Source organism: Littorina saxatilis, linkage group LG4 (assembly GCF_037325665.1).
Source record: "Littorina saxatilis isolate snail1 linkage group LG4, US_GU_Lsax_2.0, whole genome shotgun sequence".
Classification (NCBI taxonomy): domain Eukaryota; kingdom Metazoa; phylum Mollusca; class Gastropoda; order Littorinimorpha; family Littorinidae; genus Littorina; species Littorina saxatilis.
The window spans coordinates 66,825,481-66,851,957 of record NC_090248.1 but is presented as its reverse complement, the minus strand read 5'-3'; the positions used below and the strand labels follow the sequence as shown (position 1 = coordinate 66,851,957).

At 42.0% G+C, this 26,477-nt stretch overlaps 1 protein-coding gene across 5 annotated transcripts in view; it reads left to right on the top strand.

The window, feature by feature from the left end:
• Positions 1-5,824: 5,824 nt before the first annotated feature.
• LOC138965429 (membrane-associated guanylate kinase, WW and PDZ domain-containing protein 3-like) overlaps positions 5,825-26,477 on the top strand; it is a 141,595-nt gene continuing 120,942 nt past the window's right edge. For all 5 annotated transcript variants that reach the window (XM_070337592.1, XM_070337591.1, XM_070337590.1 and 2 more), the window contains exons 1-5: positions 5,825-6,652; positions 9,743-9,856; positions 12,858-12,977; positions 13,611-13,899; positions 17,963-18,045. In XM_070337592.1, coding sequence (XP_070193693.1) covers positions 6,307-6,652; positions 9,743-9,856; positions 12,858-12,977; positions 13,611-13,899; positions 17,963-18,045 — 952 coding nt within the window. In that variant the 5' untranslated portion in view covers positions 5,825-6,306. The remainder of the gene's footprint in view (positions 6,653-9,742; positions 9,857-12,857; positions 12,978-13,610; positions 13,900-17,962; positions 18,046-26,477) is intronic.

The window sequence follows — 26,477 nt, the reverse complement described above, 5'->3', positions numbered from 1 at the left end:
TTATTTTTAGGAATGCTTGCACTCAACCTGTTTCGGATTTTGCTGTTGTTGTTTGTTTTGTGTTGTTGTTGTTGTTGTTGTTGTTGTTGTTGTTGTTGTTCTTGTTTTGCACACATATACAACCAAGAACGTCAATGAAATAGGCTACATGCCAAAGAAAAAGTGAAGCTCCACAAAACAGAATCTGACATTGACCAAGGTATGACTGATTGGTCCATTTTTCTAAAAAGATAGATACACACAACACCAATTAACCAACCAATAAGTCAATCATTAAATCAATTCATCCGTTCACCCATCAGCCGTCTATCAGTTGAGGCTTTTGAATTTGTTACGCAAAAAGAATGTGTTTAACTGCTATAAGGTATTGGTATCAACTTCATTCCACGCGCTTTAAATGTCCTCCCGGCAAATAAATCAGTCTTCGCAATACTGAAGTTCTTTCTAACAGGGTGTATTTGGAACATGAACTTTTATTTGAAGTGTGGACGCGTTTAGAATTGCGGTTTGGACGTCATTGCATGGCGTGAAGGCTGGCAATATATCTAGACGCTACGCGCGAGTCAGTGCAAGTATCAGTTCTGCAAATTTTTTGTTAACTCCATCCTCTTATTAAATGACGGTCCTTGTTTTTGAAGACGGGTTTGAAAACTGAAGGCAACATCACATGTCTGTATGCTTTCAATGAACGTCACATGTGCTAAAGTTTTTTTCGACTAACTTACTAACAAACAACAACACACAAATAAAATACAAAGACAGCTAGGTCGACGTTCTGTAGAACATTTCGTTTTGTCTATAACTAAGCGTTCCATTAACGAAATGTTCTTGTGTTTTGTTTATTCTTAACTAATAAACTAACTATAACTAACCAACAACAACAACGTCAAATGAAATACAAAGACCACTAGCGGGTCGACGTTATGTTGAACATTTCGTTCTGTCAATAATTAAACGTTCCATTAAGAACAAAAAATTGTGTTTTGTTTATTCCCAACTAACTAACTAAGTAACTAACTAACTGTTTCAGGTCATGTTGATATAGTGTGTCAGTTCTGGCGAAGCTGAGCGCCCAGTCACAGGTCTACCCTCTTTTCGGAGTCTCGGTGGTGGCACGCCAGGAAGAACCTCTCTCGGCCCTGACAGAAAGTGATCTGAAGCAATGTGGGTCATGCACCCTTAACTTTCTGCTGGCAACACTCAACAGCTGCTGCAGTCACAACTTGAAAACAGATTGAACTACTGCTCTTTCCGCCCTCTCAAAACATCACCTAACTGCCAAAACACCCTACACCATCCTCAGTCTCCCGCCTTCTTCCTCCCCGGCTCCCCCCCCCCCCCCCCCTCTATCTCCGACTCCCATCTTCTGCCCGCCCCCCTCCCCACACTTCCATCCCAACCCCGACCGTCTCCAATTAATTCCCAGAGTCCTGACTTTTACCCCGTTAATTGTCTGTCCACCTGGCCTCACGGCGGTTCATCCTGCTGTGATTTCCACAGCTGTAAGGGTCTAATTGGTGATTTAAAAAAAAAGTGTTTGTTTATTTGTTCGTTGTTTCATTTCTGTCGTCGACCAAGTTGGGAAAAGCAGTCTCGCGAACAATGAATGAAAAGCCTACAGTAGGCCTACTAGAAACGAAAGATCCAACAATGTCTAATAAATACTAAACGTTCGCTTTGTTGACATTTGCGTTTTGAAGGGTTTTAACAATACTTTTTTTTAAGCGTTCTAAAATTGCTCTTATGGGGAAACAGCACAAAAGGATGTGTTTTGTTTTATCGGATCATAACATTGTATGTTATTGTTTACGGTTTTGCTGATTGATCAATTGATTGATAAATTAACTGACTGATTGACTAATTAATGACAGCGGTTTGTTGAGAATGTACAGATTTAAAAAAAAAGTTTATGGTGTTGAAGTTGTTCTCCCAGATTTGCGTGGGACAGCGCAGACTACTCTATTGCAAACATTGGTACTAAACCCAACGAACTCGACCCTTTCGGCACCAAGCTCTTCCACTATGACTGTGTCTATGATAGGCTGTGTGTAGTGTACCCTGCAGCTTCCATCTATCTATACTACGGTACCCAAACGCATTGACGACTGTGTCTCATCCCAACTCAGTAATTGGCACTTTCCTAATAACTTTTGTCTCGGTGAGGCACGACTGCGACTAAAAATAGTCCGCTATGCTTGTCCTACCGTGTTGACCGAGACTAGTGATCAATGGGAAGCGACGGGAGTGTCCGATGAAGTCTGTGTCACTGACACGGTGTCATAAGCCGAGAGGGGATGAACGCAGCAAGGGAAGGAGGGGTGTTGGGGAAGCCGGCTGGGCCGGGATGGAAGACGGGGGATGTACGTGGTGGTGCCGGTGGGGGTGGTGATGTGTGCGTGTGCGTGTGTGTGTGTGTGTGTGTGCGCGCGCGTCTGTGTATGTGTGTGTGTGCGCGCGCGCGTGTGTGTGTGTTTGTGTGTGTCAGTGTGTGTGTGGGGGTGGAGTGGGGGGGGCTATCTTTATCCTAGTCTCTGTCTGGTTCTAGCTGTTACCGGCACAGAGTCTTTTCGATTGCACAAAAACATCAGACAGTTGTCATACTATGAATGCATGCTACTGATTCAGCTTCAAATCCAGAGACTCAGTAATTAAAATGTTCAATCACTTGCAATCAAGCTCAGGCGAGGTCCTGCAAGGAATTAAATTTTGTTAAGGTACACGAACAAATAATTACATGTATGTATAACTTGATCTGTCTGACTGAGGAGGGGCGGTTGGGCTTTGGGTCTGTGTATGTGGGAGAGAATGCGCGGGTAAACTTGTTTAGTAATGGAGGGGCAGGGAGATATATGTACTTTAAAGACTGAAAGACCGGAGGGCGGGGTGGGGTGGGTTGCGGTGGGTGGGGTGGGGGGGGGGGGGGGGTGTGGAGTCATTTGCTCTGATATGGATCCCATATTTTCAAAGATGATGTCAGTTAAAGAAATCCAATCACCTCATAGGATTAGTTTATATGCGGAACAGGCGCTTTGGCGTGTAAGCCTGTATCATGATCGTTTTTCCTTCCAACAGTTAGCTTATGGCATTAGCATAAAATTATGGCCGCGCCATCCGCCCACACACTACACACATTGGGACGGACAGACACAAACTACGACCAATACTCTCTCTTTCATGCACACACACACACACACACACTGTCACATCAACACACACCAACACATACTGGCACGCACCAACACACACACACACACACAAACTCTCTCTCTCTCTCGCACATTCACACACACACACACGCACACAGACGAAACACTCACACATCGACAGTACGCTGACAAAGAAGAAAAGGGAAGGCCACAGCACGTGAAACCTAAAGCAAACCTTGGCCTACTTCACGTGGATGTGGTCGGGTATTGCTCGAGCAGACGCAAGTCAGTGGCGAAAAAACCCACCAGAAAGTGGAGTGGAAAAGAAGTTGCAGGCATCACATCGACCTATCAACTTCTTCCCAACTCACCACCCTTCCTTCCTTCCTCCCGCACAGACACACAAACACCCCCCCCCCCCCCCCCCATCCCCCCTTCAATCGCTTCCCCTACCATCTTCCATATGAGGATTTTCAACTCTGTTCCTTTCTTTATATTCAATCTCGGTGCTTTTTTTAATTTTTTACTCCATCTGCTGCAGGGAATACACCCTCCCCTCAGCGGCCTTCCCCCCATCCATCATTCTCCCACCCTGGGTAACCTCCTTTTAATTTCCCCTCTCGTGGTCTGCTTCCACTGCATGAACTGGCGAAATATGATTAGCAGGAGCGGAAAACAAGACGCTTGAACAAGAAGAAGACGGAGAAAAAGAAAGAAAACTTCACGGAGAAGGTGGTGATGGTTGCGGCTTTTCCTGTATGTACAGTGGAACCTCTCTGTGTCGACCTCTCAAAAATCTGAAAACAATAATTATCAGGTCTTAAAAGTGAGGAGTCTTACTGTGGAGGTAAATTTACAAAGATTATAAACACAGAATCTGAAGAAGAAAAAAAAAGATGTTAAAAGCGGTAGTCTGGGTGAATCCGGAGGGTGGGGTGTCTTAAAAAGGGGGTTTCACTGTACCATACAAGCTTTCTGTGTTCCTGGAGGAGCAGGAAATCCTGCTGTGGCGGCACCACGGTTCTGCCAGTTCTGTGCGGTTGATCTTTTTCTGTCTTTGTTTCATCAGGACATAAACAGACTGCATAGTCTGTGTCTGCTTGCATACTCAGGCTGCATGTGTTGCCTGTGTGCTAGTATAGTGTGCTTTGAGAAAGTTTTGGAGCTGATAAACTACATCGTGTACACTACATTGGGGTGTGCACGTTAAAGATCCCACGATTGACAAAAGGGTCTTTCCTGGCAAAATTGTATAGGCATAGATAAAAAATGTCCACCAAATACCCGTGTGACTTGGAATAATAGGCCGTGAAAAGTAAATATTCGCGGTAATGGCTTGAGATTTACTGGTCGATGTGAATGCGTGATATACTGTGTACAAAATTCCATCTCACACGGCAGAAATTAATATGTAAAGCACTTAGAGAATGTCAAGCGCTATATAAATCTCCCATATAAATAATAAATAAATAAAGAGACGCAATTAAGCTGTGGCTGGGCAGAGAAAGAATACAGACTAAGAGTAAGAATCCTAATTTGAGACAGTTTTGTTAAACACTGAAGCGAGTAGATATAAGGCAAATGGCACACATACTTAATTAGGCCTAAACAAAAAATAGGTGTGGTTACGGTAACCCGACCTACCCTATTTTTAGGGGCCGACCCTATAACTTTTTATTACATTTGTCAAAAAAAAACACACAAAAAAACACAAGAAAACGAGTGCAGAAAACGCAATGAAAGCGAAAGCGCCCGAGTCGCACACTTATTTCCCTGTCAAGTAGGTTTAATTTGTACACATTAGAAAAAAAATTTAAAAAAAAAGTGATTGCCTACCTTCCTACCCAATTTTTTTGGCTATGTTAGTTGTTACCGTAACCAAACCTTTTTTTTTTTTTTGGCCTTATAGCTCAAGTTACTAGTATGGGACTGCATAATGAAAGCCAAAGCAGATTGATAATTATGATCAGGGGCGGACGAGGGGGGGGGGGGGCACAGGGGGCACGTGCCCCCCCCCCCGAAAAAAAAAAAGAAGAAGAAGAAGAAAAAAAGAGATTTTTCTATGCTGATTCTATGACCATTTCTAAGTTCAAATGGCACCATTTTGCTTCTTTGGGCAACAAAATTTCCGGGGGGGCATGCCCCCGGACCCCCCTAGGAAATTCGGGCGCTTTGCGCCCATCACATTCACTTTCGATTCAAAGTGCCCCACCCCCCCCCCCCCCCCCCCTTACAAAGCAACTGATCCGCCCCTGATGATTGTGCACCACATCATAGTGCACATGTATACTAAACTGAATGAGCCTGTGAGGGGAAGGGGCCAGTGACTGAGGTTTTTGCACTCCAAACAGAGAGTGGGGGGGGGGGGGGGGGGGGGGGATGACAGGGGTAGTTATTCTCACACAAAATAAATCGCAGTCGGTAACTAAAAAGACTGACCGCTACCGCTTTCTTCTTCCCTTATTGACAAAGATATTTTCCCCACCCTCCAGACAGCCCAGCCCAGCCCAGCGACGACCACAGTGACTCCCCCGGCCCAAACTCGTCTAACTGAGTGAAAACTTGTGATCGCTGCATGCTCACTGTCCTCCTAACATGAATCACTTCTGAGAACTTTCCAATAATTCATGTGAAGAATATAGGTCCAGTGTACCTCTTTGCAATCATACTTTCCGTAAAATCTGGGAAATTCCTGTGCGGAGAAGTTCGTCTATAGCAGAAAAGTACTTTCCTCCTGGTACGTCTGCTAGACTGCTACACTGGGGCAGACTTTTACGACATCATACCCAGCGCTGGCAGTTTACTTGCGCATGCGCGCTCAGTGTGTATCGAATGGCAGCGTTTGAAATAGACCAAGAAGACACATTCCCACGGATGTTTTGGTGTTGATCGAGGAAGTGTTTTGGATTATACCAGACCCCTGGAGTATGGATTGATGTGTTAGTGTGTAGTTTGTGCAAGTTTTGTGCATAGATCGCCATTCTGATGTCGGGAAGAGCCCCTTGGAGTACGCACCTGTCAGAAGGGGCCTGTTTTGCTCCCCCTCCGAGGGGTGTCGGTGTGTGTGTCGCCAGCCCCTCCGCATTGTTTTACATCACCCCGTTGCATTTGAGGAAGTCGATTCTTCTACCTTTGAAAATGTGATTGTGTGTGGTTCATAATGATACATAATAAACAGCCCCCACCGCCAAAGGGCCCACCCCCCAAACCCAAAAGGGAACCACGACACTGGAGTCAACAAATCCAAGAAACTGTCGCCTCGGCTATCCATGAGGAAAGCTTGAGCATAGCGCTGAAGGGCGGAGCAGACAGTGGTCAGTTTGTCTACTTGGGCAACGTCGACCATGACAAAATATCCTACCATGGGGAGAAATTGTACGGGGACGACATATTGTTGGAGGTGCAGGGGCAGAAAGTGTCGGGGTACACTTTACGGGACGCGACGGTGTGGCTGAAACAGGTCAGCCAAAATGGAGCCCCCGTGATGATTAAAACAGTGCGGCCAGGTGAGTGGCGCTTTAGATGGAGTTAAGGTTACGCATGACATACTCTACTACACGCGTCCCACTATCACTCTTTTGCCCTGTGGGGGCGGGGCAGGTTGGAAGTTGGTGTGCGCTTTTTGACCTCGCTCTGTCATTATTTCGTCCTAAGCTTTGAATGACAACCACAAAACCAGTAACGTCTGTCCAAACCAGCACTACAGACATTGTTTGCCAGTGACAAAGTTTGCACACACTGAAGATCCGAAGGAATCTTCTTGCACAGTTATCATACTTCATTTAATGTTAGCCTCTGTCTGCCCTCAGCAGCAAATGACAGATGTCATGAAAAGAATTCAAGATTCAGAAGTTAACTTAGAAAAGGATAATCTTCATGAGAAAACTTTTGAAATGGTGTTGTGAGACTGAGAAGCACACTTTACCCAACCTTCTTCTGGGCCAGTATCATAAACATCTACTGGATGGATTCAAGTGAACAATATAATTTAATTTTTCATAATGTTCCAAAGAAGACCACTTGGTGCAGTAATGCCCTGATAGTGATAGCCCTTATGTTTTCTGGAATATTGTTTGCTAAGCACATGATGAACAACACACTGACACAGGGTAGAAGGAGTGCACCGTTTTGCAGTGCTCTGTAGGACTAGGAGTCAGTGAGTTACCTGTGTGAAATGGGCTCAGTCACCTGTATATAATATATGCCTGTCAATGTGTCTGTGTCATTGTTAAGTGAAGGTTACTTCCAAAGTTCCTTACCTGACGTGGTGACACTCTCTCAAGCTCTAGTCTAGAGTAGGATTTTTTTTGCTTTCACAAATTTGAGTGAGGGCCCATCCTGTTTGACTGTTTAAAGTGTTTCCTTTTACCTTGAGGGCAGCTGTGTTCATAGAAATTGAAAAGACTTCCTGCCACTTTCCAAGTGTTTTCTTGATACTGATAGCATAAAATTGAAGTGTGTGAGTGTGTGTGTGTGTGTGGGGGGGGGGGGGGGGGTGGGGGTGGATTATAAAATAAACTTAAACTTAAAGTGGTGAAAATAATACAAAATCCTTTTTTTCAAGTGTTAATGTTATTACTAATACTAGTATCACTGTGTGATATTTTGTTGTTGTACAGCTACCTCATATAATCTGTTAATGTTATGAACATTATCTAAAATTAGTACCAGCTGTTTCATTGCCAGAGATGATCTGCTTCGATGGTGTTGGCATTTCTCCATAAGCTTGCTGAATACTCTAGATAGTCCTATGTAATTGTATGCCAGGCAATGTTTTGTTTACACATGTGGCAAGTGGTTTGCTGCTTTCATGACATAACCTGATACAGTTGAACCTGTCTATGACGACCATCCATGTGACCGACCGAAAGTGGTCCTTATAGACGGGTGGTCGCTATGGAAAGGTGAATAATAAACCCCTTGGGAATCCTTTGGGATGATCATTATGGGCAGGTGGTCCTTATTCAGGGGTGGTTGCCGGGAAGTGTTCTACTGTACTCTTGTAAATACAGCATTGTATTAGTTTTAAAAAAAAAGAAGAAAAGTGTGTGGATGTGCTTTGCAGCTATAATCACGACATACTCTAAAGTCTAATACAATTTCTGATGTTCTTACCAAATACCAGGCAGACATAATTCTGTGCACATTTATGCTGTTGGCTGTTTTATCTATTTCATTTTGATAGAGCTATTGCATTTACAGGCATAAATGTCTTCTTTCAGGCATATCAGAGCTTTTCTTGTGATTTTATGCATTATCCCAGCGAAGCTGGAGGTATCCCACGAACGCTATACTGTGTAATCGACTTGAGAAATTTTCATACCGATAATACATCATTACATACATGTATGATAAAGAAGGATTCTTTGTTAACAGGTAAGTGCTACAGTTGGGTATGGAAGTTCACCAAAAATTGGGAACATACTAACTAAAATACGGTGGGTGCAATAGGCGCACCCATTTTTTTAGCAAACGCCACCCAAGGCCGCTTTGGCCGGGTAGAAATTCCGTAGTTTCGAAGTCTATGGATAAAGCTCACCTAAGAAGATTACGTCACAGTCGAAAGTCTTTGACATCAATTAATGCATCATGACGTCATGCCTCCCTGCCGTCTTTCTCTCTCACCGGGTGTGTGTGTGTGTAAGAGAGAGAGAGATATAGAGAGAGTGTGTGGTTATTTATGTGTGTATGCGTGTGTGTGTGGGAGAGAGAGAGTGTGTGTGTGGATGGTTTGTGTGTGTGAGTGTGTGTGCGTGAACGTGTATGCGTCTGTACTCGTGTGTGTGCGTGTGTGTGTGTGTGTAAGAGAGAGAGAGAGATAGAGAGAGTGTGTGGTTATTTATGTGTGTGTGTGAGTGTGTGTGACGTGGTTTGCGCGGGCCCCTGTGTGTGTGTATGTGTGTGCGTGCGCATGTGTGTGTGTGTTTTTGTGTGAGAGAGAGAGATTTGTCTTTCGCTGGGGTATGCAGTGCCTTGGCGTTGCACTTCTGCTTAATTAATAATTATGAAAAAGAGGAATTATTGGAAGTTCCAATAATTTCTTTTTTTCATAATTATTAATAATGCATATAAACAGGAACATCAACAATATTAATCATGTCCCAGGAAATGGGTTTTGATGTAATCCCGTGACTGCTGTAGAGTTATGGGGTATTTTGATGAATTATCTGGTATTTTTAGTAGTACTTAATTAAAGTCAGTTGTGTTGCAGAATTAGTGAATACCAGAACTACAACTAATGTAAAGCATTAGTGTACCCAATCATTCTATTTTTGCTTTCTTTTTGTACAGTATTAAACATGTATTGTGATTTTGTGTTCACTTGAAAATATTTTTATTTTTTATTTCGGTACTTTAATAAGTAAATCTTTCAAAGAAAAAGGGAAATATCTTTTAGTTTGATGGAGTTTGAATATGTCCTACAATACTGTAGTACTCAGTGGTTGTAGGGAAGATAAATGTTTTAGGTTAATATTGAAAGAAACATGTTATGTGTGTGTGTGTGTGTGTGTGTGTGTGTGTGTGTGTACAACTACACGTGCATGATGACTTACTATTACAAATGACCCTTCTGGTGGTTCCATTTCACCTTTCAGGTGCAATGACCAAAGATCTGCGGCAGTACCTGGCAACACGATTCCCCAAGGGTTCCATAGACCATGACCTGCAGCAGACCATCCGTGACAACCTCTACATGCGCACTGTACCATGTGAGTCATTTATCATATTGCTTTAAACTCTTTTCACCCTTTAAGGCTTTATTCCCAACACCTTGGGTCCCAGGATTTTGTTTTGTTTTGAAGGGTTTGGTACATTGTTTATAAATTGACTGCAAATACTTTCTTTTCAAACTTTTTATCAGCTTCTGAATCTGAGCGATTTTTCCTTTTGTCGTATAAACTCTTGCCATCTTTTGTTTTTATTGTGTACATTGTGGTCATTGTGAAGAATTCTGTACATTTTTCAATTTTGTAATGCTCTGAAAATTATAACAAATACAATGTAGTCAGCAAGTCACTGTTGAGTGTCATTTTATGAGCACAAAAGTTTAATTTACATCCATGTATGCAAATGATGTCCACAGTTACAGTACTTCATGTATGTATTACACTCACTACTATTGATTCTATTATTATTAAATTGGGCCAATAGCATTAGCACTGTTAAGTCCCTGAAATTGACTTCTGAAGTTTCTCTTTCCTGGTTATTTTTGGTGATAGATAATAACGCCAGTAAATGAAAGAATTTGTATAGGGCTTTAGAGAAATTTTTAGGTGAATGATTGCCGTGTACATGACATTGTGTAAAGCTTAGACAGGCCACATAGTCCAAAATTAAGCCAGCTCCCACATAGCCCACTGCTTAGCCTCAGGGGCAAGTGGTTGTACCTTCAGCAATAAGAAAGGCCCTTGAAAAACGTGGAGGAAAGCTTGCGTGAAATTAGGGGTGGGGGGGGGGGGGGGGGGGTGCTGAATGAGGGCCTTTAGGGTGTGCTTTGATAGGGGTGTGTGACACTGTGAGGCAAAGTAAGTGTAGTCAGGGTCAAGAGATGTAGTCTTTTGGTCTGGTCATACTCTCTTCTGTGTGTCAAGAGATGTAGTCTTTTGGTCTGGTCATACTCTCTTCTGTGTGTCAAGAGATGTAGTCTTTTGGTCTGGTCATACTCTCTTCTGTGTATCTGACTCAGACCACTGAGGTTGACTGTGTGTTCAACTTCAAGCTTTAAACTGCTAACTTGTAAGACTTGTGATTTTTGTAGAACAATCGACTAAGAAATGGTGTAATAATGTATCTTTGTACTTGTTGATTAGTTTTGCGCTGAGTGAGCTTGCACTAAGTGAGACACAAACACGAAAGCACTCACACACACAATCACACACATACACACACACACCCAAAACAGGCAACAAACATTAAGCCTTAATCACATTTTGAACCAGTGAGCTTATTCAGGATGTTTATATAATAATATGCATTGATTTGTTTTGTAAAGAGGCACAGATGGCACTTTATACTTGACCTGCATACATTTGTTCAAGGTGGAATGTCGGTCAGTGGTACCAAATCACCAGGGCACAGCTGTTTGTGTATATATTATGCAAATGTATGCATGGCCTATAATAACAAAAATACTGTCAAACCTGCCCTTGCAGCCACCTTTTGATAACGAACACCTGTCCATATAACTCAAGTATAACGACCACTTTTAGTCTATCCTATGGGTGGTCGTTATTTACACGTTCGACTGTGGAGATTTAAATAAAAATAAAAACACTAAAGAAAAGACGCGAGTGCCCTGACATTCTGTCTCTGACTCTTGAGTCCGAGGTGCTGCAGTATTTAACAAAAGTCACTGAACCAGGAAACTAAGACCAGAGAACTGTCATCTAAGTTAAAGGCCCAGAGCAACTTCAACAAGACAAAAGTCTTTATCAAAGTTCTGTAACCTCAACTAGATACCGTCCTTTTTGGGTCCTTTTCAAAGATGGTTAAAGTAGGCAAAACACAACAAAACGTTTTGCCATGCTTCAAACTAACGCTGACACTGGCTGTGAATCACAAGTTTGGAAGTGAAAAGGGCCATGACCAGAGTGCTAAAAGGCAGCTGCAGTCAGCACTAGCCTGTCAGAAGAAAGAAAAAAACTCAGTCTCACAGTTCTCAGGTTTCAGTCTTTCACCACAGTGCATAATTTACTTGATGATGAAGCTAATCCTTTCACTGCCATTGGTTGTCTGGGTATGTTCTCAAGCAATACTGACTAAAGCTAATTTCAACCCATTTTTGCAAGCTGTGATTTTGGAAAGTTTGTGAATCGACTTGACTTACTCTTTTCCCCTCTTGGGCTTGACTGCACTGGGCGCAACACTTAATGTGTCTATTTATGTACAAATAGCTAACCTTTTCACTGACACAACAAGTGCCAAGCAAGCAACTGTTGTGACCAGGCACAGTCAATCACAGCTTGGAATGAGTCAGTTCAGCCTTGTATTCGCTCTTTTCCATCCCTGAAACTCAGTGAAAGCAATGTAGGGATGTAGAATTGCAGCAGCATTTTGCTCAGTTGATGCAATGACAGAATAGCAAAGGAGATAATGTTGTCTTGACATTGATATTATGCTTTCACAATCTACATTTTCTTTGAGTTTGAGCTTTTTGAGGCTGATATAAAATGTATTCCTAAGTATACACGATCCTGGCACTTTCAGGAAGAAGTTGTCATCTGTGTTATGTCAAACGAGTTGCATTTGCAGTCACTGCAACATTTTACATTATTAAGTATGTTTCAAGAACCTGGTCTAAAGAAATATTAACCAGTATAATTGACTGACTACCGATTTCATATCCATCATTCCTTTGTGATTTGTATCGGTAAATGACCAGAACATTTCATAATCTTAATTGACCATTAACACAATCCCTGATTGTAGAATCCAATCTTTACTACTACATCTATCATGGAATTTAAAGTTCAGTTAACATTGTAACTTTTAATGTAAGTGTACTGATCGGAACTTCAGTAACCTGCAATAAAACAAACAAAACTTATCATGTATAGTATACCTTACAGCAGATTATTCAGATTAGCAAAGCTTGGAGATACATGTAATATGATGCTTGTTTGTACAGTAGCTTATTTACAATCACAGGGGAGGTTTTTGATAAAACTATCATTGTTTTCGCTGCAAATTTCTATGCGCTTGACTTTGCAGGCACCACCAGAGAACCCCGGCCAGGGGAGGCAAATGGTGTGGATTACAATTTCCTGAGTCTGGAAGAGTTTGCTGTCCTTGAAAAAAGTGGCGAGCTCTTGGAAAGTGGTATTTTTGATGGTAAGCAACTTTTTTCTTTTATTTTTACAGACTCATTATAAATGAGCAGCATTCATTAGCCAGCTTTCTCTGGATTGTGCGCATTAGGTGCAAATTCGTTGTTGGTATTTTTTATGCTTTTAATATTAGAGTAATCATGTTATAATGTTGAGAAAGGATTTTTCTGGAATTCCCAGAGTCAACGTTCAGTGCAGACAAAGCTGATAGAATCGTACCAATCCCATGTGCAACTACATGCAAAAAGACCAACTTGTAGGATCCTGGGTTTATGTGCACGAACCGATACTGGGTTCCACTCAACCAGTAGAAAACAACCCACGGGGTCTGATTCATTGATATCACAACAAATCTCGATTTCCACCAATTGAGCACCGTCTGGCTCCCACCTGGTTGGTAACTTTCTTGTGCACCTCGGCCCTGATGCCCCCTTTTAAAAGAAACCACGAAGAAAAGTAGTATTAGGTAAGACTAAGAGCTGTCACGCTTTGTTAGCATAGTCCTATGATGGAAGCTATGATCTTTCAACTAAACTTGTGTTTCGCTTGATTAAGTACATGTATGCATATGATTAAGTTCTTATTTTGACATTTTTGTGAGCTTCCCAGCATTTTGATTGTAACTTTTGCTCAACAGGCAATCACTACGGTACTCCTAAACCTCCAAGCGAACCTACGGCACCTTTGGTCCGGCGGTCCAACTCTACAGCCACAGGATTACCGGGCGGTCAAGCAAGATTCCCACCACAGAGGAAACGCTCACAGAGTGGTTCAGAGTTGACGCCGGACTTTTTGGATGATGAGTATGTGCAGCCGTTCACGCGGAAGAAATCGCTGGAGCGTGCCCACAGTGCCTCCAACCTGGGTCCTCTGCCGTCCAACTGGGAAATGGCCTTCACGGAAGATGGTCACCCTTACTTCATTGAGTGAGTGGGGTGAATGAATGAACGGTTTGTGGTTTGAATGGGTTGAATTGTGATGGCTGTGACTTGGAGAGTTTTCGAGCACAGTGGAAATTCATTTTCAAGACTCCCTGATTTAAGAGCAAGCCCCAACCCACCCACCCTTTTATGACATTATGTTTTTTTAGTTTTTCTGTTCACAACAGCTTTAACTTTTCCTCCGTGTAAAAGATGCAGAGCGCCTCAGACTCGGAGCATCGTTGAAGCAACAATTTGTCTTTTTGTCGCAGATACAAACAGTCACAACATTGACACAAGTGTCCCACAGATGACTACACATACCTTTAGTGTTGCTAGCCAAACAGTCAAAACATTGACACAAGTGTCCCACAGATGACTACACGTACCTTTAGTGTTGCCAGCCAAACAGTCAAAACATTGACACAAGTGTCCCACAGATGACTACACATACCTTTAGTGTTGCCAGCCAAACAGTCAAAACATTGACACAAGTGTCCCACAGATGACTACACATACCTTTAGTGTTGCTAGCCAAACAGTCAAAACATTGACACAAGTGTCCCACAGATGACTACACATACCTTTAGTGTTGCTAGCCAAACAGTCAAAACATTGACACAAGTGTCCCACAGATGACTACACGTACCTTTAGTGTTGCTAGCCAAACAGTCAAAACATTGACACAAGTGTCCCACAGATGACTACACGTACCTTTAGTGTTGCTAGCCAAACAGTCAAAACATTGACACAAGTGTCCCACAGATGACTACACGTACCTTTAGTGTTGCTAGCCAAACAGTCAAAACATTGACACAAGTGTCCCACAGATGACTACACGTACCTTTAGTGTTGCTAGCCAAACAGTCAAAACATTGACACAAGTGTCCCACAGATGACTACACGTACCTTTAGTGTTGCTAGCCAAACAGTCAAAACATTGACACAAGTGTCCCACAGATGACTACACGTACCTTTAGTGTTGCTAGCCAAACAGTCAAAACATTGACACAAGTGTCCCACAGATGACTACACGTACCTTTAGTGTTGCTAGCCAAACAGTCACAACATTGACACAAGTGTCCCACAGATGACTACACGTACTTTTAGTGTTGCCAGCCAAACAGTCAAAACATTGACACAAGTGTCCCACAGATGACTACACATACCTTTAGTGTTGCTAGCCAAACAGTCAAAACATTGACACAAGTGTCCCACAGATGACTACACGTACCTTTAGTGTTGCTAGCCAAACAGTCAAAACATTGACACAAGTGTCCCACAGATGACTACACGTACCTTTAGTGTTGCTAGCCAAACAGTCAAAACATTGACACAAGTGTCCCACAGATGACTACACCTACCTTTAGTGTTGCTAGCCAAACAGTCAAAACATTGACACAAGTGTCCCACAGATGACTACACCTACCTTTAGTGTTGCTAGCCAAACAGTCAAAACATTGACACAAGTGTCCCACAGATGACTACACATACCTTTAGTGTTGCTAGCCAAACAGTCAAAACATTGACACAAGTGTCCCACAGATGACTACACATACCTTTAGTGTTGCTAGCCAAACAGTCACAACATTGACACAAGTGTCCCACAGATGACTACACATACCTTTAGTGTTGCTAGCCAAACAGTCAAAACATTGACACAAGTGTCCCACAGATGACTACACGTACCTTTAGTGTTGCTAGCCAAACAGTCAAAACATTGACACAACAATCCCACAGATGACTACACATACCTTTAGTGTTGCCAGCCAAACAAAACATTGACACAACAATCCCACAGATGACTACACATACCTTTAGTGTTGCCAGCCAAACAAAACATTGACACAACAAGCCCACAGATGACTACACATACCTTTAGTGTTGCCAGCCAAACAAACAAAACATTGACACAACAATCCCACAGATGACTACACATACCTTTAGTGTTGCTAGCCAAACAGTCAAAACATTGACACAAGTGTCCCACAGATGACTTCACATACCTTTAGTGTTGCTAGCCAAACAGTCAAAACATTGACACAATTGTCCCACAGATGACTACACATACCTTTAGTGTTGCTAGCCAAACAGTCAAAACATTGACACAAGTGTCCCACAGATGACTACACATACCTTTAGTGTTGCTAGCCAAACAGTCAAAACATTGACACAAGTGTCCCACAGATGACTTCACATACCTTTAGTGTTGCTAGCCAAACAGTCAAAACATTGACACAAGTGTCCCACAGATGACTACACATACCTTTAGTGTTGCTAGCCAAACAAAACATTGACACAAGTGTCCCACAGATGACTACACATACCTTTAGTGTTGCCAGCCAAACAGTCAAAACATTGACACAAGTGTCCCACAGATGACTACACATACCTTTAGTGTTGCTAGCCAAACAGTCAAAACATTGACACAAGTGTCCCACAGATGACTACACATACCTTTAGTGTTGCTAGCCAAACAGTCAAAACATTGACACAAGTGTCCCACAGATGACTACACATACCTTTAGTGTTGCTAGCCAAACAGTCAAAACATTGACACAAGTGTCCCACAGATGACTACACATACCTTTAGTGTTGCTAGCCAAACAGTCAAAACATTGACACAAGTGTCCCACAGATGACTACACATACCTTTAGTGTTGCCAGCCAAACAGTCAAAACATTGACACAAGTGTCCCACAGATGACTACACATACCTTTAGTGTTGCTAGCCAAACAGTCAAAACATTGACACAAGTGTCCCACAGATGACTACACGTACCTTTAGTGTTGCCAGCCAAACAGTCAAAACATTGACACAAGTGTCCCACAGATGACTACACATACCTTTAGTGTTGCTAGCCAAACAGTCAAAACATTGACACAAGTGTCCCACAGATGACTACACGTACCTTTAGTGTTGCTAGCCAAACAGTCAAAACATTGACACAAGTGTCCCACAGATGACTACACATACCTTTAGTGTTGCTAGCCAAACAGTCAAAACATTGACACAAGTGTCCCACAGATGACTTCACATACCTTTAGTGTTGCTAGCCAAACAGTCAAAACATTGACACAAGTGTCCCACAGATGACTACACATACCTTTAGTGTTGCTAGCCAAACAAAACTTTGTGCATTTGGTTAGTTCGCATCTCTCGCCAAAATGTGGATAACATTTCCTGTAATCACAATCTGGAGCTAAAGACTGTGCGACATGCCAAAATGGAACCAGATGCTATGTTTTACAATTTTCTTCTGTAATCAAAAACGAAATCTCGACATAAAATACTCAAGATAGAAAGAACTTTCACTCTTGTTGAGACTACTCGACCTCCATGTTGGCTTTTGGCGTAATTAGTTCATGTGCGGGATCTGATCTGGTACTTCGGTCTCACAAACACTGGGCTATTCCATCTTCCCCTTGTATACCAGGACAATGATGAAAATGGAATTCTCTCAAACTTCCAATGTTCAACTGCTTACAAAAAAGTCAATGAAACATGGTCATTTTTCAGAATGAATGAAGTGTGGCTGAAACTTAGAAAGCCTAGGGGGATCTGTGCATGGAAATGCGAGAAGTACTATCTCTTTGAGACGTATCCCCCATGTAAGACAGTGCTTTTTTCACATTTTATCAACACCATATCTGTAGAGGTTCTACTGCACCTCTATAACTCTAAAATACCTTCTAAAGTGCAGTAATCTAACACTGGAAAACTACAGACAGATTTGCAGCTTTGGTCCTAATACAGTGGAGATGGTGTAGTTGAAGCAATGGTCAAAGGGTGTAATGGTCTCATACTCTGCCCTCAATTGAACAAGTTCTCCAACTTCAGTCAAAGTCCTGCCCTATTTTATGCAACCAAATTGTTTCCTGCGTGTGTGTGGGCGTGCATATCATGCAAATATGTGTGTGTGTTTTTGAGAATTCGGTTTTTTTACTTCGACATCCTGAATTGTTTGTGTGGAAAGTCTATCAGAAAGTTGTGAGGTTGCAACGTCATTTGTTTCTGTCAGTCATTACAATCAACGTGTGAATAAACAATGTGTGCAATTGATTTCAGCCATAACTGTGAAACAACTCACTGGCTGGATCCTAGACTGGCCCACCTTCAGAAGCAGGGAGCAGACGATTGTGATGATGATGGTGAGTTGTCTCCCTTCCGCTGTAGTTTCTTCTTTCTGTCTCTGTCGTGTCTTCTGTTGTGTTGTATTTTCTGATGCTTTCTCTTTTCTGTGTGTGTGTATTGTTTGTCTGGTCATGTTTGTCTGTCTCTGTCTGTGTATGTTGTTAAAAGTTTGCGTCCTATCCTCAAATCTTCTAGTTCTTTGGGGTTAAATGTGATGTGTTGTAGTTGTTTCTGTTCATGTTAGTGTGTGTATGTGTGTGTGTGTGTGAGCATACTTATGCATCTGTTTGTGTGTTTTTGTCTGTGTATATGTGACAAAGTTTGCGTCCTGTTGTCAGATCCTTACTGCTACATGATGAAGTGAAGTTTGGTTGATGTTTTGTACTGGTAGTTCCTTTTTTTCTCTCAGTCATTGTTGAGATTGGTATCTTGCTTTCAAGTGCCATAGCGAGTATGTGTGGTTTATATAATCTTTTTCAATCTTCTGTGGTTATTTTTGTCAAGTGTATATCTTTGTGTCTGTTTCTGTTTTGCATCTTGACATTTCAGTTATACTATGTTATGTTAGCGTTCGTGCATATGTACTTGTGTATATATATATATTTTATGTCTTGCGTGCGTTTGTCCAGTGATACTAATAGTCATCTCTGAAATCATACCCTGCACATTACCTTTGGCTGTTAGTGTTACATGCATTCTTCAAGATGGGGAGGGTTGTGTAAAGGTTCACTGTATATTACGATCTATCAGATCATGAAATTGATGATGAAACAAAGGTGTTAAAACGGTCCGCTTGCCTTTAATATCTTCACTGCACATTTGCTTATGAATATTTTGCGAGATAGCGCTGCACTGATTTACCATCAGAAGAGGAAAGTAAGACAGTTGTCATGCCATAACTGTATTGCAATGCATTGGAATATTTTCAGTCTTCTTTTGCCCCTGTACACACTTTTCTATCCTTCAACACCTAAGGTAAACATTTCCGCATTTTACGCTTCACTGGTTGTGTTTGATTCGCTGATTGATACTGATAGGATAGTTGTTTGGTTGACTGAGCATCTGACTTTGTGATGAGGTTCCGCTTTGACTTGGTATTGAAATACACACACTGACTCAATCACTTCTGTACTCAGGCTTTAAGTTATACGTTTGCTGATCTGTGTATTGGTTCAGGTTGCATTGCAATATTTATATTGACAGGTTTTAACTTACATGTGCAGACACACAAACACAAATGCAATCATGTACACATACATATATTTACAGACGCAGACATGCACAGATGTTTCTGACAGTCTGTCCCTCTGTTTTTCTCTATGTCTCTCTCTGTCTGACTCTTTCTCTGTCTCTGTCTGACTCTTTCTCTCTCTCTCACACACACACACACACTCACACACACACACACACACACACACACACACACACACACACACACACACACACACATACACTCACACACACACACACACACACACACACACACACACACACACACACACACACACACACACGATAAACATCATCATGTGACTGACTGATACAATATATATTATATATTTATGCACACACTCACAATTTACGCTGGCAGCTGACTTATGTTACAGTTATTGATACGCTTCAAGGCAATGCTTGTTACATTTACATCAGCACTCAGTAACTGTAGATTCATAAAAGATACAGTATGTAGTGATTGATTTTGATTCCGCTATCAGCTGTCACATGAGGTGAAGGTCACTGACGAAGAAAAAACATCAAGATCAAGATATATATATTGGAAACTTCATGAGTGTTATTGTTACTGCATGTTCATGCTAGGTGAGAGTTTCTTGCGGGGATTTGCGTTCACTTTCTCTTCATTTATCACAGGAATGCGTTCACTTTCTCTTCATTTATCACAGGAATGCGTTCACTTTCTCATCATTTATCACAGGAATGCGTTCACTTTCTCTTAATTTATCACAGGAATGCGTTCACTTTCTCTTCATTTATCACAGGAATGCGTTCACTTTCTCTTCATTTATCACAGGAATGCGTTCACTTTCTCTTCATTTATCACAGGAATGTGTTCACTTTCTCTTCATTTATCACAGGAATGCGTTCGTTCACTTTCTCTTCATTTATCACAGGAATGCGTTCACTTTCTCTTCGTTGTCACTGGAAATGTATAGAGGTCTGTGCAGGAGACTTCAGTGTTGTAGACTGCAGTTGTTGAAATACAGACAGTGAAATTGTGCAGAAGATTTTTACAGAATTTACTTTGTGTATCTAGAAGACAGTTTTTGAAATGCAGGTACAAGTTAAATTGTGCAGAAAATTTCACTTTGTTGAATGCAGTTGTTGAAATATAGGTGCTGTATTGGAGTTACATGTAGAAGACTTTACTCTGTGGTACACGTAAATGTATGCAGAATGCAATTGATGAACTACATGTAGTAAAGCGTGCAGATCACTTGCTGTTTTGCACAGATTTTCCCAGCATTTATTCGTGTACTTGAGGATGTTGGGTTGCAAGGTAATTCACATTATCACAAGACAGACTTGGTGCAATAACCAGATCTCTTCTTCGGTGATCGGTGATTTCTTTGCAATCGTCATTCTCAGCATTGATTTTGCAGTGTGTTGTACTGCAGATAGCTTAGCAGGAAATTTCAGTTTGAAGAAGGATATGAGACTGAAACAGTGAAAATCATTGTTGCAGAGAAAGTATGTGACTGTCAGGCAGATTCATGGTGACTTTTCAGCTCTGAACTGATTTTGTGTTTTATTCTATGTGCTTGGGAGATTCTCATGTTATAACGAAACGCAAATGTGAACAGACAAAACTCACTAGAAAAGGGTTTGTTATGCAATTCTTCATTACTGTTCGCAGTGTGGACAGGGCCTTGATGTTTTCTACCCCTGTGCTTCAAATTTTACTGTTCGTTTCTCCAGAGACACATGGTACAGGTGTTTGGTGTTTTTTGTCCTCACAAATATTAGGCTAGCCAGGGAGGAGTGGAACAACAAAGGAAGCAAATATTGCAATGCATAGGGTTCTGTGATTTGCTTTGCAGAGGAGTATTTTGCTGTGTTGAACTTGAAGTTAGTAAATCACAAACAGCTTCACCGCAATTTAAATATAGACAGGAAATGTAGTCTTCATTATTGGGATACCCTAGCAGAAGTGTAACCTGTCTCCAGAGGCATAATGAATTTGCAATGTTATAATTTACAAGTTTTCCCAGAAAGTCAATAGTATTCACTACAAATTAGTTCATTCTAGAATCTGCAGCTTGTGAAAAAGCTTGGGTGTGAATAACACAAGAGGTGTAAAAGAGCGCTTTACACCAAGTAATTTTGCGCCCACTTGGTTTTCAATTTAGGCATGTTGTACGGCCAGGCAGAATTGTCTTTTTGCTGCTACCTCAGTGGCTTTCAAATTAAAAGTTTGTTTTGTAAGGTCATGTTCAAGAAAGGCACAGAGAGCTAGGCTTTTCAAATCATGGAATCCGACTTGCTTGTGTGGCCTTGCTGTTAGAACCTGAACGGACATACCTACCTGTGCATGTCTGCCTTCTTAACACTTTTACATTGAGAGAGGTGTAGAGCTTTCTTTACAGCAGAACATGTTTCTCACTCTCACGCTCTCAGCTGTTTTCTTCTATATTTAAGTTGTAGCTTACTGAAGTGAGCTTTGACAGCAAATGAACTTTGGAAGCAGTGTAATATGATAGGGACTATGAATTAATTTACCATGGTAGACATTGTATCCCTCCACTGAAATGTGACACTGACAGATGAGTACCTGTGGATGGTGATAGTTGATGCACAATGGAGCCATTCACTGCAGTTTTACCATTCCTTGTATCGCATCAAGACTCACACGCCAACAGATAAATAGAAATAAAGAAAAAAGCTACCTTGCTCCAACTTTTCGACATACTGAAATAGTCAAAGATGTTGTGCCGGTTGTCTTTGCTACAGTCTTCACACAAGTGGTAGCAGGAGTTGCTTGGAGAGAGAGAGAAGAGAGCTTCTTTGTTTCACAGTGTGAGTGGAAGTCTTGGTTTTGTTCCTGATAGGAAGCGGCATGGAAAAGATAAAGCCTAAGACGAAACAGCCTTTAGATAGATATTCTTGGCTTCCCTATTTCCTTGTGGGTGGCAAATGTCCAGGTGTATTTCATGTAAACTGTCTGTGTTCTGGTGAGAGAAACGTTGGTGTGTTTGGGCGGCTATTCTTGCTGCAGATGTCTTTGTGGATGTTGAGTTGGTGCACTGGTAATGAAGTTGAATGTCCCGGTGTAACACGAGAAAATTACTCCCACGAGATTTTTACTCCGGAGTAAACATTTCGTACGGAAAAGTTACTCCCTTTACGAAAAAAGCACTCCCCCATTGCACGAGAAAATTACTCCCCAAGACAGGTGCGTTCCGAGTAAACATTGCGTACAAAAATGTTACTCCACTGACGAATAAATAACGAATAAATTACTTCACCTCAACACGAGCAATTTAACTTTTCATGCCAGGTGTACGAAAATTTTACTCCCTTGTCCCCTGTTAGTCTTGGTGGTGGAAGGGGTGGAGGGAGGGTAGCGCGGGATTCGTGTGCGCGAGATCACTTATTGGCATTATCCCTTCGCCCGCATCCCATTTTTGCGTACGAGATTTTTACTGGAATTAAAAAAGATGGGGAGTAAAAATTTCGTGGAGGGAGTAATTTTTTCGTGCCTTGGGGAGTTCTTTTCTCATACGAAAAGTGTACTCGGAGTAAGAATTTCGTACGAAATATTTACTCCAGAGTAAATTTTTCGTGGAGTACAAATTTCGTGTTACACCGGCTTGTTTGATATAATTATATGTATGCGTAACTGATTAAATAAATAGATAAATGTATAAAATCAGGTTTGATCCGTCACCGCGAGATTAGCCTATGTGACCGAGCGCCCCCTCCTCCTCCCCCCCCCCCTCTCTCTCTCTCTCTCTGACCCCCATTCCTTCCCCAAGATAATCAACGAGAGAACGAAGGGTGTGTGTGTGTGTGTGTGGGGGGGGGGGGACTTGCTAGGTCACACCCGTAAACACATGACCCTCACCTTCACGTAAAATGCTGACTAGGGATGGAGAAAAAAAGAAAACAATTCACATTCTGATTCATGACATAGTAACACTAACAAGTCACCTTCCTGTCATGAGCAGGAAGACTAAAATAATAGCCACAAGCCATGACATCTGTCGTGTTTGTCTTAGGTAAGATAATTCATTTCTTGTTCCCTCACCCCAAACCGACTGTTTCCGTGTGTCGCCTCCTTTCTGTCTGTCACACCTTCTGCAACTGTCCGCTTCCTCTTAGCGCAAGGATTTACTGGCTATTTTGGTCCACCCTTGTCCTCTTCTGGGGATGTGCTCCCAGTCAGTTTGGTCTGCCTTGCGTCCAGCCGTGAAGTACGGTGCTGGTATGGTCTGGGGAGTTTACCTAGACGATGCTGGTGGTTGTTGAAGTGTCCTTGCTTGTGCTAAATCACGTCTTAATCGTTTATTTCTTGTCGTTAATCTTGAACTGAACTGAACTGAACAGAAATTTGATGCTGCTGTAGCCTAGCGACCATTTAGAAAATCTTCACACGTCTAGCCGTGTCACGCGGTGCGCTGAAACAGAGAGTCTGCTATCTCTTCCTCCCCTCTCCCAACCCGGCTTCGAAATGGTCCATAAACTATGTGTGCTAAATCATGTTTAAATCGTTTGTTTCTTGTCGCGAATCTTAAACTGAACTGAACTGAACAGAACTTTGATGCTGGCATTGTCTGTGGAAGTTTACCTGCACATGTTTTGTTGCTGTTGAAGTGTCGTTGCTTGTGCTGAAGCGTTTGTTTCTTGTCGTGAATCTTGAACTCAACTGAAATGCACTAGACTGAACTGAACTTTGATGCTGGCATTGTCTGTTGGAGTGTACCTGGACGATGTTCGTGGTTGTTGAGGTGTCATTGCTAAATCATGTTTGAATCGTGATTGTTTCTTGTCATGATTACTGAACTGAACTGAACTTCAATGCTGGATTTGTCTGTGGGAGTTTACCTGCACGATACATGTGACCGTTATAACTTGAAGTGTCATTGCTTGTTTTCGATCATCTCTGAATCGTGATTGCTTCTTGTCATGATCCTTGAGAGAATTCAAGCCTGTCGAACGATTAGTTGGCTGTTGTATGTGTGGGTTGATGTGAAAGCAGTTGGGGTTAGTTGTCTCGTCTATTTAGTTACTGAAAGGCGGTTCATGAATTGGCTGTTTTACTTGTATGTGTTGGTTCTTGAACGGAGGTGATGAAGTTTGTGATTGATGGCCTTTGTCATCTGGAGATCCAATACAGGGGTACGTGTGGTGAGAAGACAACTGTGTCTTTGCATCGCAAGTGTTTTCCCGTGACACTGACTTTAAGTCATGTTAATAGACCGGATGACAACAGAAAGTGTCTTTTTGAGTCACTTGAGAAAAAGTGACTCTATGTAATCGGTCAGTGTTAGTCTGTCCGGCCGGCCGGCCGTCCGGCCGGCCGTCCGGCCGGCCGTCCGTAGACACCACCTTAACGTTGGACTTTTCTCGGAAACTATCAAAGCGATCGGGCTCATATTTTGTTTAGTCGTGACCTCCAATGACCTCTACACTTTAACGATGGTTTCGTTGACCTTTGACCTTTTTCAAGGTCACAGGTCAGCGTCAAAGGAAAAATTAGACATTTTATATCTTTGACAAAGTTCATCGGATGTGATTGAAACTTTGTAGGATTATTCTTTACATCAAAGTATTTACATCTGTAGCCTTTTACGAACGTTATCAGAAAAACAAGGGAGATAACTAGCCTTTTCTGTTCGGCAACACACAACTTAACGTTGGGCTTTTCTCGGAAACTATAAAAGTGACCGGGCTCAAATTTTATGTGAACGTGACTCCCAGTGACCTCTACACTTTGACGTCTGCTTTGGTGACCTTTGACCTTTTTCAAGGTCACAGGTATGTCTTGAAGGAAAAAAATTGAAATATCATATCTCTGAAACTATCCATCGGATTTGATTCAAACTTTATAGGATTATTCTTTACATCAAATTATTTACATCTGTATTGTGTTGTGAATAGCAATTTCTTCCTGTCCATCTGATGCCTCATATAATATTCAGAACTGCGAAAGTGACTCGATCGAGCGTTTGCTCTTCTTGTTATTGAATGAAAGGTGTCCTCTCATTGGAAGGGTCTTGCACTACCGGTACCTGTACCATTGTACATCGTCAGCTTTGGTATAAGGTCTCAGATTATGCTCGGAGAATGTGAGTGACTTTGCTTTCCTCCGCAGTGTTGCGAGGAGTTTGGTGGTGTGGAGAATGGTGGTGTAGGCAAACGCGTCATTTTGATGATATATGTCGACTGTGAGATCATCCCAACCATGATCCGATAAATATGACTCGTGTTTTTTCAATGGATTCCTTTAGCGAAATAACCCTTCATGTCCTTTCCTGTTGCTTTAGTTTATCTGTGGACATTGGATTCTAGTTCGTCGTCGTAAGGGATTCACCTTTTGTTTTCACTGGGACTGGACATTTTGATTGAATAATTCTGTGTGTGTGTGTGTGTGTGTGTGTGTGTGTGTGTGTGTGTGTGTGTGTGTGTGTGTGTGTGTGTGTGTGTGTGTGAAGAGGGATTGGTTTCATAACAGAGACTACGGTACATACATCATGACATGTATATCTTTGAAATATTATCAGTAAACCCAACCAGTTTCATCGGTATCTTTAAACCAAGACAAATGCTATCATGACATGTCCGTGCTGCTTTTCCTCTTAAAAACAACCAACCACACATGTTTAGTTGATTTACTAGTTATTAATCAAGAACTGTAACTTGACATTCGCCTTCTTTATATTTTTTCCTGATACAAGTGTGTCCTTTATTTTCAAGATTTTGTTTCACACGTATTTAAGTGTGTTCTGAAACAGTGTTGCTGTTTGAAAAGGAAGTGCTATGATGTCAGCTGAAGCTGTTTTTATTGCTTGTGTGTAGGAAGATGACGACTTGTTGTGACTTTGTGTGGTGCCAACCTGGTTTCTACTCTCGGTGTGCATTGGCCCCTGGTCGAATTAAAACACTTTGTCATCAGGCAGAAGACCGCCAACCCATGATATTGAGTTGCATGATATTGAGTTGCATTCAGAGAGAGAGAGAGAGAGTTAGTTAGAGAGACACCTTGACAGTGAGTGAGAGAGAGAGGGAGAGAGAGACGCACACACACACACACACACAGTGTGAGTGAGAGAGAGACACACACACAGGGGCGGATCTGGGTTTTGAAAGGGGGGGGTGCAAAGTTCTTTTTTTTTATCTTATCAGCGAAGCGCCGAACCGATGGCGCGAAGCGCCGAACCGATGGCGCGAAGCGCCGAGCATGCTAGGGGGGTCCGGGGGCATGCCCCCCCGG